Below are 14,871 nucleotides of genomic sequence, written 5' to 3' on the forward strand. Positions count from 1 at the left end.
AATCTCACCGTAACTTTTCTTCATCCATGTCCCGAAATTCCTCTTCCCCTTCTTCCTACACAGGACCCCCGTGTCAACTTTGTGGCCTTGATAATCACCATGCTACTTGTTGTCGTCGTCGTTTCGATAGAAATTTTAAGAACTCTCAGCAGCGTTCTCCCTTACCCTCATATCAACCTCCATTGTTGCCAACTCCTCCTCGGCCAAATCCTCCTCGACATGCCTATAATTCAGCTCAATCATACCCAAACTATGTCGCTGCACGAACCTCATATAATAATGGCAACTGGATCCCAGATTCCGGAGCCTCTCATCATGTTACTGGTGATCTCCAAAACCTCCACTTATATGAAGAATATAGTGGCCCTGATAATATTCGTGTTGGCAATGGTCAAAATCTTCCCATAACTCATACAAGTAACACTTCTCTATCTTCTGAACTTTCATCTTTTTCAATGGATCATGTTTATTTTGCACCATCCTTAAAAGCGAATTTACTGTCAGTTGCTCAATTTTCTAAAGCCCATAATGTTTACTTTGAATGTCATCCCTTCTATTTTGTTGTAAAGGACCGCCGCACGGGGAAAGTAGTGCTACAAGGACTGCATAAAGATGGACTTTACTACTTCACAAGTGCCCGAGAGTTTACTTCTAGTCTCAACAAGTCGTTTGGTTTAGTATCTAGCTTACATAAAGCAACCTCTTTTGATGTGTGGCATCAAAGATTAGGCCACCCTATGTTTCGCAAGGTCCAACGGATTGTTAACGAATTTTCTCTTCCAACCATTAGTAAAAAAAAATCACATTGTTCTTCGTGTTCAGTTAATAAAAGTTCAAAAATTCCATTTACAGAGAGTCTCTCTTATTATTCTTCCTTTGCACTTGATTGTCTCTGATTTATGGGGAGCATCTCCCGTAGTTTCTCGTGATGGATTTCGATATTATTTGTTGCTCATGGATGTGCATAGTCTTTTTGTGTGGATTTTTCCTTTATATCATAAATCTGATGCCTTACCAGTTTTTATTAGTTTTAAGAACAAAATTGAAAATCTTCTAAACTCTAAGATTAAGATTTTTCAGTCCGATAATGGCACCGAGTATCGAAAATTCACTTCTTACCTTGATTCTCAAGGCATATTTCATCGTTTTTCCTGTCCACATACTTCTGAGCAAAATGGTCTGGCAGAGAGGCGTCATCGTCATATACGTGAGATGGGTACCTCTTTACTCCATCACGCGTCTCTACCATTTTATTTTTGGGTATATGCTTTCCAAACCTCTTGTTATCTTTTAAATCGTTTACCATCTCGTGTTTTAAATAACCAATCCCCTCACCAAGTTCTCTTTGGACATGATCCCGACTATAGCCTACTTCGTGTGTTTGGGTGTCTCTGCTTTCCTCATCTACGTGCCTATGGTGAGCACAAACTTGCACCACGTTCGCTTCCGTGTGTCTTCTTGGGTTACCATTCGTCATATAAAGGTTACGTTTGCTACCATATTCCATCTAAGAGGTTTTATATTTCTCGGCATGTGAAGTTTGTGGAGGACGTCTTCCCATTTGCAGCTGGTGTATCACCATCTTCTCCCCAGGCAGACGGTAAGTTCAAAGCAACAAATATTCCCCTTGTATTCTCTATCCCACCACCTACACAGTCTTCTAATAATTTTACTCCTTCTCCCACTAATCAAAATATTCCATCTTCCCCCTCTTTTTTTTCTCCATATACCACCGATACTGATCTCTCCCCATTGGACCCCGTTACAACCAGCACTACACATTCTCCAATCTCTACTCCACCACTTTCTCCGATCTCTCCCAATGAATCCACTAATATTTCAACTCCAGATTCCAGTGCACTTTCAAATGATTCAGTGGTCCCTTCTCAACATGTTTCTTCTTCCGCAACCAGTAATTCAAGTTTCCCTACTGTACCTGAACCACAACCTCACCCTAGTGGCACTCTAGCTCCAACTCACCACATGCAAACTCATGGTAAAGCAGGCATATTTAAGCCAAAGATATTGGTAACCACTCATCACCCTATGCCCGAAACTGAACCTACCTGTTACTCTGAAGCTTCTAAACTCAGAGAATGGCGTGAGCCAATGGATACTGAAATTAATGATTTGATTCGTAATGGGACGTTTACGATTGTTCCCCCAAAGCCAGGCTCCAATATCATAGGTTGTAAGTGGGTATTTCGCATAAAAAGACATGCCGACGGCTCCATTGATCGCCGCAAAGCACGATTAGTATCTAAAGGTTTCCATCAACGTGAAGGTATTTATTATAAGGACACATTTAGTCATGTTGTTAAATTCTGCACTATACGTACAGTTTTAACCATTGCTTTATCTAGAAACTGGCCTATCAAGCAACTCGACGTTCAGAATGCATTTCTTCATGGTGATCTCGAAGAAGAAATCTATATGAAACAACCACCGGGGTACACTGATCCACAACACCCAAACTATGTCTGTCGTCTTCACAAGTCTCTATACAGATTGAAACAAGCTCCTCGTGCTTGGTACACAAAACTCAGTTCATTTTTGCTGCATAATGGATTTACTAGTTCCAAGGCTGATATATATCTCTTTATCAAAATTACAGCATCTGAAACTTTATATGTGCTAGTGTATGTTGATGACATTTTGGTTACGGGTTCATCTCCACAAGGTGTTCAAGCTCTAATTTCTCTCCTACGCACCTCGTTTGCAATTAAGGACTTGGGTTTGTTACACTATTTCTTAGGCATTGAAGCGGACTTCACGTCTTCGGGTTTATTTCTTTCGCAACGAAAGTATGTTACTGATCTCTTAAAGAGAAGCAAAATGGACGGGGCAAAGCCCATATCCACACCTTTAGATTCTAAAGTTACTTTGTCTGCCTTAGATGGTCCTAGAATGACTGATCCTACTACATATCGTAGCATCGTTGGAGATCTACAATACCTTACTTTTACTCGCCCTGATATTGCTTTCGCCGTCAATAGGGTATGCCAGTTCATGCAAGACCCTCGTGAACCACATTGGGTGGCTGTGAAACGTATTCGACAGTATCTCAAAGGTACTATCGACTTAGGTCTGTCTCTTCGTACCACTAAAAATCTTGATCTTTGTGCTTACTCTGATGCTGACTGGGCTGGGTGTCCTGATTTTCGTCGTTCCACTAGCGGATATTATATCTTCTTTGGCAACACTCTCATTTCTTGGAGCTCTAGAAAGCAGAAAACAGTAGCCAAATCAACTACCGAAGCTGAATACAGGGTGCTTGCAACTGCAACTGCAGAACTAATTTGGATTCAATCCTTATTACATGAGTTAGGAATCAATACTAACACCCCAGTATTGTGGTGTGACAATCTTGGAGCTACATATCTTACAGCCAATCCGGTCTTCCATGCTCGCACAAAGCATATTGAGATCGATTATCACTTTGTTCGGGAAAGAGTTTCTCGTCGCCAACTTTCGGTTCGTTTCATCTCTACAAAAGATCAACTGGCTGACATAATGACCAAGTGTTTAGGCTCCCAGCATCATGAAGATCTTCGCTCCAAGTTGACCGTTAGAACGCTCAACTTGCGGGGGCGTGTTAAGGTTACGTGATGTATAAATATTTCTTCAATTGTATTTTCCTGTTTTAAGTATGTCTTCGTATCCAAGTCTCTTAATTTTGGAAACCATTGTAACAAACCCTTGTAACAACTGTTTATAAATACATGGAACTCTACAACAAGATGTAGAGAATAAGAATTCCTCAATTAACTGTGAGGTTGTGAACTATGTGTCAAGGAATGGCTTAAGTGTGTCTACTGCCTAGTCCGATATTTGAGCTTTTTAAGCTTTAAGGCCCCCACTGACATGGTTATCTTGAGATTTCTCTTGGCATGGTACTTTCAATGATGTTATATGTGTGATCCCACCATGGGGCTCTAGTACATGTATTTGATTTATAGCAAGTTAAAATTTAGACGAAGGTATCCTTATGCCTTCGCATATAAAACTCCCTCGTGGGCTTAGTTGAACTGCTAAATTAAAAAAATGAGAAAATCTTAACCGACTCTCTTTGCTAATATTTTGGTACTATACGGGTACAGGGGAGCATGCCGTAATGTTTGCTTTGTCGTGTGCTTGTATCACATTTTGTTGTTCTTTCTCACTGGTATGTGGAATATTGATTACCTTTTAGTTTAAAGAAAAAATAACTCACTTTCCTTTCTCCTTGTTTGTATCATCAGTTTAGTCCCTTGGTCGCGCACAATCACGGATTTGGCTTCAAAAGGTTCAATCACCACTGCATTTACTTATTCTAGCAGGCAGGTTTACACATAACCATTGACAGTTCTGTTTTTAGTTGGTACTCAGTTTTGTTTATTAAAGTTTCATATACATATTTCAATCTTCGTTTGGTTTGTTTTATCACAAACATTGGTGTTACAGTGGTTACATTATTTTTTATTTTTTATTTTTTTTGATAACAAAGTACCTTTTCATTAATAAGAATTCAAGGATACAACGTGTTTAAGATCGAAAATAATAAAATACAAAGAAGCATACCGTAAAAGTACAATTTCGAGAAATCCGACAAGAGAAAGAGAAGGATTACCGGTGTAGACCAAAATACAAGTATGAATGAGAACCGAATAAATCGGAGGAGTGATGGTTTTTCTCGAAAATTAAATTCCAACCATTAAATTTGTTTTTCTTCTTAGAAAGATGTGCTCCCAAATTAGGAGTGATTTGCTCAAATCTCTTAAACCTAGTCATGAAGCTTCCGTCGTCAAAAACAATGTTGATGAAGTTTCCGTCGCCGGATAATTCAAGGATGAAGATTCCGCTGAAGATTCTGTCGCCGGAGACAACAAAGATGATGATTTCGTCGTTTGAGAGCTTTGCTAGTGATCTATGTACCCAATAAAGTAACCAAGAATAGCCATTAAAGCCAAGACAAACCTTCATAGAAGAGGAGACAAAACCACATCATGGTGTAGATAAAAAAACATAATAAAAATTATGCAAAACTTAAATCTAAGCTAAGAAAACAATAAAGATTGAAAGAACCTGCTCAGAACCAGCCCTAAACGGACCGCATCTGAGCGGGAAGATTTTGTCGGCGTTTGGGTATTTTTCTCCCGATAGAAGAGATATTGAAGTCTGAAATCCAAAAACGTATTATTGGGATTTAGTGGTTACATCTCTGAAAAAAAGACTTACAATAAACTCAAGTATTTTATTGAAAATGCTTTTAGTACTTATATTGATAAATAATGTGGTTAAAATTTGACATATTTACTGACTTTTAAATGAAAAGGCATAATGCATGGTATGCGCTATAACTAGGGTAGGGGAGCCAAGGGTTGATTAACCCTGGCTCTATCCCCTAAAATCCCCAAAATCATATAAATACACTTAAAACTTATCTGTTTTTCTGTATTTAGCCTACCTAATACTTAGTATTTAGTCCACTAAATTTAATATGTTTACAAAATTTCATCTTAGCGTCCCTCAATATTTTTTTCTGGATCCGCCACTGAACTAGGGTTAGGGTTACTGAAGGCTAGGTCATCATGGCGGTGTAAAAACCTCTGTTGCATCGTAGATATCATGTTGTTGATGGTGGTTTTTAGCTTATGGTTAAAATCGTAAAACTGTACATCTGACGTGACGTCACTATGACCATTAGCACATTTATTGAATCGATCAGCATGCCTACGTAAAAATTACTGGGGTACTTTTTTTTACATGGGTCATGTTCCACGAAAGAACCCTTAACATTGACTGACATCATCTATGCCAAACCCTAATTCTCATACTACCGCGTCAAGGCATGCCAACCATGCCATCCGCACCACTGTGCCAATGACAAACCATGCCAGCCACGTCTCCGCGCCAAGGCATGCCAACCATGCCAGCCATGTCTCCGCGCCAAAGCATGCCAACCATGCCAGCCGCACCACTGTGCCAATGGCAAACCATGCCAGCCACGTCTCCGCGCCAAGTCATGCCAACCATGCCAGCCGCACCACTGTGCCAATGGAAAACCATTCCATCCACGTCTCCGCGCCAAGGAATGCCAACCATGGTAGCCGCACCACTGTGCCAATGGCAAACCATGCCAGCCACGTCGTCGCGCCAAAGCATGCCAGCCGCACCACTGTGCCAATGGAGAACCATGCCATCCACGTCTCCGCGCCAAGGCATGCCAACCATGCTAGCCGCACCACTGTGCCAATGGCAAACCACGCCAGCCACGTCATCGCGTCAAGGCATGCCAACCATGCTAGACGCACCACTATTCCAAGGCCTGCCGACCATGCCACACGTGCCAATGGCATGCCGCGCCAGCCACCTTTCCGCGCCTAAACCATGCCATGCTAGCCTTCCCTTCACGGCTGCTCAAACGTAGGCGTGCGACGATCAACGACCATCCTTCCATCTTAGATGCAAATCTTAGCCGTCCAAGGTCGTCAACCAACGCATGGTAACCCTTGGACCAAAATCCTAGTTCGGTCGCGCCTAAGCCGCGCCAAGGCATGCCACCCATGCCACATGTGCCAATGGCATGTCGTACCAGCCACCTTGCCGCGCCTAAGCCATGCCATGCCGACCTTCCCTTCACGGCTGCTCAAACGAAGATGTGTGACGATCAACGACCACCCTTCCATCTTAGATGCAAATCCTAGCCGTCCAAGGTAGCCAACAAACGCATGGTAACCCTTGGTCCAAAACCCTAGTTTGGTCGCGCCTAAGCCGCGCCAAGGCATGCCGCCCATGCCACATGTGCCAGTGGCATGCCGTGCCTAAGCCATGCCATGCCGGCCTTCCCTTTACGGCTGCTCAAACGAAGGCGTGCGACGATCAACGACCACCCCTCCATCTTAGATGCAAATCTTAGTCGTCCAAGGTCGCCAACCAACGCATGGTAACCTTTGACCCAACGCCAAAACCCTTGTTTTGGCCGCGCGCAAACCGCGCCAAGGTTTGCCGGCCATGCCACATGTGCCAATGGCATGCCATCCACCTTGCCGCGCAATACCATGCCGGCCTTCCCTATGCGGCTACCAAAACAAAGGCTTGCGACGATCAACGACCATCCTTCCATCTAAGATGCAAATCTTAGCCGTCTAAGGTCACCATCCAACACATGGTAACCTTTGGCCCAACGCCAAAACCATAGTTTTGGCCATGCCCAAACCACGCCAAGGCATACCAGCCATGCCACATGTGCCAATGGCATGCCAGCCACCTTGCCGCGCCATACCATGCTGGCCTTCCCTATGCGGCTACCAAAACAAAGGCTTGCGACGATCAACGACCATCCTTCCATCTAAGATGCAAATCTTAGCCGTCTAAGGTCACCAGCCAACACATGGTAACCTTTGGCCCAACGCCAAAACCATAGTTTTGGCCATGCCCAAACCACGCCAAGGCATACCATCCATGCCACATGTGCCAATGGCATGCCAGCCACCTTGCCGCGCCATACCATGCTGGCCTTTCCTATGCGGCTACCAAAACAAAGGCTTGCGACGATCAACGACCATCCTTCCATCTAAAGATGCAAATCTTAGCCGTCCAAGGTCGCTAGCCAACGCATGGTAACCTTTGGCCCAATGCCAAAACCCTAATTTTTGGCCACACCTAAGTCGCGCCAAGGCATGCCGGCCATGCCACATGTGCCAATGGCATGCCAACCACCTTTTCGCGCCATATCATGTCCGCCTTCCCTTTACGAATGCCAAAACGAAGGCCTGCAACAATCAACGACCACTTTTTCATCTAAGATGCAAATCTTAGCCGTCCAAGGTTACCAGCTAACGCATGGCAACCTTCTGGACCTAGTTTGGTCGCGCCTAAACAAAGCCAAAACCCTACCTTTTGGCTGCGCCTAAACTAGGACATATTAAAGCCATACCGATCATGCTTTCATGCCACTGGCTACCAAACGAAGGGTTGCAATAATCAACAGCTACCCTTCCTCTCAAGATGCAAAATATCGACCGTCGAAGGTCACCACCGAGTCGGCAAGTCTCCCAAGCTCAACTTGCCAAACAGCAGCAACATGCTACATGTTTTCCACGAAAACACTCGAGACATCAACACATGTCACAAACAGGGGGATGCTCATGGGGTATTGGTTTGGCGGTTTACAGTGTGCGGCGTACACTACGCCCGTTATAAGACAGTGTCATAAGGATGAGGCGGTTAGTAAATACAGGGAGTAATGGTGAAACGCTTTATTTTATGGAACATCAATTCCAGGCGTTATCGGTTACCACCTCCTCCCATTTACTCATCCGTTTTCCATTTTTTACGAGACCAGAGTACGTTTCACTTCGACTTGTATAGATAGGTATTACCTATTTCCACCGAACAACAAGTTTTAGTCAGGAGCATACAACACTCAGAAATCACTTGTTAGCTTTCCTATCTGTTAGCTTTCACTTTCTGATACAAGTCAAACAACTACTCTTCCAGAATCAACTATTCTGATCTCAACACTCTCTTCGCTTCCCTCCCCAAAACCAACCCTTCTCCTTCACTTTGTGACCGAAACAAGTCTGGAACGACCATTTCTTGGTTTAGGCCGGATTTGTACAGATTGATCTCTCGAATCTAAAGTACTCCCTTGCAGTACATTGTTTAGGGTTTAAGCTCGTTTCTCACCCACAACACACAAAATTACCGAAACTAGCAGAAACTGTTTTCACCCTCAAACACCTGTGAAGTAACAATTTTAGAAATTGGATGAGCTTGATTTTTATATATTTATAGGAAATAGTTAGTTTGTTAGTGCGTCAATTCAAAGTATGATCTACAGTTTGACCATCGAACCTATTTCTTTGGACCCTTGTTGTGACGCATGTGCATTTTTTTCTTTACTTGTTACTAGGCAAAATGACCGGAGTTTTTTTTTTCTTTTTTTTTTGAAGGTTGTAAAGAAAGAAAAACCAAACAAAAAAAAAACTAACCAACTAAAGAAGACTCACATAACATGTGAGTAATACACGGAGGAGGGGAAGACAACTATTGTTGAGACAAATGGTTTCCAACAACATAAGCTGCTAAGGACCGTGCCATAACATTGGCCTCCTTTTTGATGAAACTAAATTCAACTGAAGAAAAATGTTCTAACTTATCCTTAGATCTGGAGATAGTGTTCTTTATACGCAAAGGAGTGTGAGGGTTGTGATATCTGAGAGCATTAATCACAGCAAAAGAGTCACCTTCAATAATAATTTGCGTGAGACCGTTGCTGATAGCCAGCTCAATGCTCAACAGTGCTCCATAAGCTTGTGCCTCCACTGGGGACATGATTTCCAGTACTTTTGCTTGACAACCATCAACTCTAAAGTGGGTATTTCTTGCTACTACAGCAAAAGCATATCCTCCTGGGCCAGCTGCGCCATCAAAGTTAATCTTCATTTTAGGTTGAGGTGGAGGAGACCACACAACAACAACAGAATCTAAGATATCTTGTTCACTAGTCAGTATGGGGATATCCACATCAGGATTATTTAGATTATGCCAATATGCAGTTTCCTGTAGCATCTTCTCCAACTAGATTTTACCATTATTAAAAATGACATCATTCCTTGTTTTCCAAATAACCCACAACAAACAACCCCCAATTTAAATTTAGCTAAATCTCCTCCTTCAAGCAGCCAGTTCTTTATATAATGAGAAACATATAGATTTAGCCTTTCATCAGTTCTGAACTCTAATGGAGAAGAGAGTTGGTCGAACTAATGTGTTCATTAGTAAACAATATGTGAATCCTTTATACATGGTTAGTATACATATACATACACTGTACAAAGAGATTTCACGGATAAGTATACTAATCCATATACTGTACAGAGAGATTTCACGGATATGTATACTAATCCTTATACTGTACAAAGAGATTTCACGGATAAGTATATTAATCCATATACTGTACAAAGAGATTTCACGGATATGTATACATATCCATATACTATACAAGGAGATTTAAATGATTTAAACCATATGCCATCAAATATAAACGTATTCATTTGCATACATAAATGAAGCCCAAAAATAATTTAAGGTCTGGTTTACATATGCATGTAATTAACATTCGAAATCTTAAAACACAACAGTGAAATACATCTTATGCCTCAACATCATCATCATCATCATACATACCCACATCATCGTACGCAACATCATTGTCACCGTCAGAATCCTCATCATCATCGTCCTCCTCATCGTCATCACCATCCTCATCGTCATCGTCCTCATCATCATCATAATCTTCCTCATCGCCAAAATCCTCATCGTCATCTCCATCATGTTCATATTCGTTTCCCCCATGTCCTTCTCCATATACATGTTCAACTGCATGTTCAAAGTCATCTGGGATTTGATCATTGTAATCTCCATAATAATCAAATGCTCCATCCTCGTTTTGACCAGGAACTACTTCTTCTTCTTCTAAGTACGTATCTTCATAATCTCCTTCTGATGATGAAAGTACCACGTATTTCATATCTGAACCTCCAAACTAGACAAGTCCCCTGCCTGGCCTCCTCTTCCAGGACGCGCAACAATGTGCTTGACAAGATCATTTCTTAGTTGTAGGTGCATTTCTAGGTTTTTCAGAGATGACATAAATACACGACCATTATTGGTAGGTTCCGGAATCGGAACAAGAGAAACTCTGCCCCAATCCGTATCCCGACGTTCATGCTCGATAATCATGTTGTGTAAAATAAGACAACATTTCATAATCAGGTTCAAGTCAGACTGTTGCCAATACTTACATGGTGATCCGACAATTCTGAATTTACCCTGAAGCACCCCAAAAGCACGCTCGACATCCTTTCTTTTAGCCATTTGATACTTGTTGGATCTTACATACTCGGGAATTTCCAATGTCTGACTAAAAGCTTGTACAATTGTAATAAACTTTGTATAGATACCATCAGCTAAGAAATAACCCATATGGTATTGGTGACCGTTGACGACATAATTTCATGGAGGTGTGTAGATGGGGAAAAACGATTTGCTTGTTTTTATGGAATTGAGGAGACGACCGTGCGGAGGAGACTCCTTGAACCGAGCGAAATGTTTAACCTCACACAGATACACTGCAAGAAGGGAGTGCTTTAAGTTTGAGAGATCAATCTGTAGCACTCCGGCCTAAACCAAGACAATGGTCGTTCCAGAGTCAATTCGGTCACAAGAGAGGATGAGTCGATCTGTAGGAGGCAAGCTGAGAAATGTATGAGATCAATGGTGATCAAGGATTATTGGTGTGTTGTGTATTTTTGCGTGAAAAAATAATTTCTGAATGATTGAGTTTACTCAGTTGAGAGTAATTGCTAAGACGATGAGTTCGTGTAAACGAAAGCGAATTGTCTGTTTTTTACGAAAAACCGTTCGTTCCTCAATCATGATTCAGAGACTTATTTATATTGCTAGAATTGTAAACACCTTGCCATGAAGTGTGTCAGTTGCTGGAGTCAAAAAGTGAGTAAATGGTCGTGTTAAAACCAGTTGCTCATCGTGCGGAGACTTGGTTAATTTTCCATCCACTACTTTGCTAACTCCTTCAACTGATTGCACGACTTGCTCACATTCTCATCGTGGGTGAACACACATGTCGTAGGCCTCCAGACCAAACCCTAGTTAATATCCCCCATGTGACACGATTGATGTCTCGTGATTGTGGAGTCTGCAAGGAAGACGTGTATTTCGTTAGTCAGTTGCTCACTTCATGGGACGATGAGTCCTTGCATTGCTGAGTCGAAGAAATGTTCTGGGACTCATGAATTGAACGTGTCTGTTGAGACAGAAGTATGATTGCCGAATATATGTTGATAGTTAAGGTGAACAAACATTGTTCACTTGATGAATTGTTGAATATTGATAGTTGAACCAATATTCCTTAGTCTGAGCAATATTGCTCATTTGAACGAATGTTCCTCGTTTGATGAATTATTGGTAACAGGACCAAACAAAATATTAATTTAAAATATTAGAATGTTGATCACGAGATCAACGTAAAATTTTTGGTGTTTGAATCTGCTCAGAATTATGCTTTGCAGAGCTTTGGATTCGAAACCCTAATTTTGATCAATTGATGATTTATTGAAAATCAACCACGAAGTGAAGGAGGGACCGGTTACATGGGATGATGGATCGACCATGTAGCGCCCAGATGCTCGAGTGAGCAAAATACCAAAGTCTCTTGAAGACCAGTTGGTGAAGAGACGATTAAATACTGGTTTAATCATTTATTAAAATAATGCTCGTCTGAACCTTAGGTGATAAAACCTAATAAAATATGAAAAGATGAAGGACCGACCAAGGGGTGATGAAACCTGCCATGGTTGATAAAACCTAATAAAATAAGGAATTACAAGGTGTGGGACCGGTCACGGCTAGGACATGGCCGGACGGCTAGTTACCACGGTCACGTGACACCTTTCCTAATTTTATTTAATTTTTGTATAATTTCCTTAATGTGAAGGAAATACCATGAAACAAAGGAGTTTCATAGGATTAAGGAATTTCCATGAGATGATGGAAATAATTAATAAAATAAGGAATTACAAGGTGTGGGACGGTCACGGCTAGGGCATTGTCAGCCGGCTAGTGACCACGGTCCCGTGACACCTTTCCTAATTTTATGTAATTTTTGTATAATTTCCTTAATGAGAAGGAAATACCATGAAACGAATGAGTTTCATAAACTGAAGGGATTTTCATGGGATCAAGGAAAAATAATAAAATATGATAAAATAAAGGGAGAAGCATGGGACCGACCACGAGGGCGTGACCGGCCGACCGGTGGACTGGGTCCCCTTAGATGCCTCCTTTAAGTATTTTATTATTATTATTTTCTCCACGGTTTGATCGTTCCTTCGTTTCATTGAATGTTCGTTCGTGCATTCAGGTGCTCGTTAGTGCATTTATTGCTGAATACATTTGCACCATTTTCTCGGGGCTTACTCGATGGTGGTTCAGATGCCCGTGCGTTGAATATTTATTACTAACTCATGGAATTCTGCTGAGAATAACCATAAATTGAAGTAACGAAATATTGTACAGAACGTAGAATATTTTTCTAGGAATTCAATTGATGAATCTTGCGACTAGAAATAATTAATTGATGGCTCTATACTAGCAGGCATGCTGTCTAGGAGCATTATAATTATTCGAAAATCGAGGTATAAGCTAGATGGAGCAGAACGCTCGATTTCAATATGTATTCTATAAAGTCAGGGAATATTGCGACATCCTGAAGACGTTAGTGCTCTGCACTAGTGAGTAATACATCTAGGAGTCGTCCAATCATTTCGATTCTTTACAGAAGTGATTACTGAAATTGCTCAGTATTTATGAGATATGTCGTTGCCTCAGCTGAGAGACTACACACCTACATATACTCTGAGAGACAATATTCTCAGTCAAAGATTCTTGTGGCATGAGCTTTCATGCTTCGATGAGAGACATGAGCCTCAATACTCATCTGATTGTTGGGTCAGGAGCATGTATAATTAGGGTTTTACAATTTTACCCTTTGTCGAAAATCCACCATCTACATTAAGTCCCCTAATTAGTGAGGGACAGTCATGTTCATCAATCAACACTGAATGGTGATTTTCTTGTTACAGTTGCAGACGAAAATAAGTAATTGAACTTAGTCGTAAGATAAGATGTTACCGGATTTTCGATTGCACGAGAAAACCACGGCTTGAACGAAGATCCCAGTGGCATGATAGAGCTTCGTCTAATGAGCCTAAATTGATGTAGAACCGCTGGTTTGGTGATGGAACCTTGGTCGGTTTAAGATTCACGGGACAGGGCCCAAAAGGGAAATCCTTATGGAATTAGGTTTTGGAAATAAAATTTGATATAAAAGGAATTAATCCTCTTTTTTTTTTTTATTTCACCTACACGACCGGACAACACCTTCATCTCTTCATCTTCTTCACGCCCGAGCAGAGGAAGAGAGCAGAGAATTTTCGCCGGAGCCGCGCCGTCCGACCGTCACCGCCACCGTCCGACCGTCACCGCCACCGTCCGGCCAACTTCCGGCCGGCACCGACAGGTACGATTTAAAAAAAAAAGAGTTTTTTGTTTGTTCATGAGTTGTTCATCATAAAATAATATGTGTATATACATACTTTTGGATGTGAGTGTTATGAAAAACCCTTGTTTTAGGAACGTATGTTCGTTCGATCGTTAGTTTGAGAAACTAGTAATAATCCCTGATTTAAGAGAGACTTTTTATATATAGACCTGTGTCCAGTGATGAAATTTTGTTTATGAACTTTCATGGAAACCAAAACTTTATCTTAAGAGGTGTGAGCTTTCACAAAACCGAAATAAACCCTCGTTTCAAAGACAGACGATCGTACGAAGGAAAAAAAAATGTTATGAAACCGTGACATATTTCATGAAAAATATATGGCATATTTTTCTTTCGTGAGTTTTCTCACGGTTTTTTTTAAAGAATTTTGAAAATTTTACGTGAATAATTTCACGTTTTTATTATTTTGTTAAAATCGAAATACAGGTTTTGAGCAACCCTTGAAGTTAGACAATTTATTTGTATGAAATATTGTCTTGGTGTGAGTTTTATAACTCAGTTGTGGCTGTTCACACCATGAAAATTATGTTCATGATTTTATGGAAAATCAAGTTTCAATTTTGAAATAATAAGGCTTCGTTCGTTTTCGTAGGTTTCAAGGAACGAGCAAATTTTGGGGTGCTAACTCTTATATCACAATCACTGCGCTAGTGGAATTGTAAAGAGGTAAGAGTTAAGAATTACCATTCTGTAATGAATTCTATATCAGCATATCCGTAATTTTGTGCTCTCGGTTCCAGACA

The 14,871-nt window shown here is 41.2% G+C and overlaps 3 protein-coding genes across 3 annotated transcripts; all 3 read right to left on the reverse strand.

The window, feature by feature from the left end:
• Nucleotides 1-9,030: 9,030 nt before the first annotated feature.
• On the reverse strand, nucleotides 9,031-9,555 carry LOC113312794. Its single transcript, XM_026561528.1, has one exon. It carries the CDS (start codon nucleotides 9,553-9,555, stop codon nucleotides 9,031-9,033), a length of 525 nt encoding a protein of 174 aa, XP_026417313.1.
• A 583-nt stretch (nucleotides 9,556-10,138) lies between these two features.
• On the reverse strand, nucleotides 10,139-10,516 carry LOC113312795 (trigger factor-like). The gene has a single exon (XM_026561530.1). It carries the CDS (start codon nucleotides 10,514-10,516, stop codon nucleotides 10,139-10,141), a length of 378 nt encoding a protein of 125 aa, XP_026417315.1.
• LOC113312796 lies at nucleotides 10,513-10,971 on the reverse strand. Its single transcript, XM_026561531.1, has one exon. It carries the CDS (start codon nucleotides 10,969-10,971, stop codon nucleotides 10,513-10,515), a length of 459 nt encoding a protein of 152 aa, XP_026417316.1.
• Between the last annotated feature and the right edge of the window lie 3,900 nt (nucleotides 10,972-14,871).

Source organism: Papaver somniferum, chromosome 9, assembly GCF_003573695.1.
Source record: "Papaver somniferum cultivar HN1 chromosome 9, ASM357369v1, whole genome shotgun sequence".
Classification (NCBI taxonomy): Eukaryota; Viridiplantae; Streptophyta; class Magnoliopsida; order Ranunculales; family Papaveraceae; genus Papaver; species Papaver somniferum.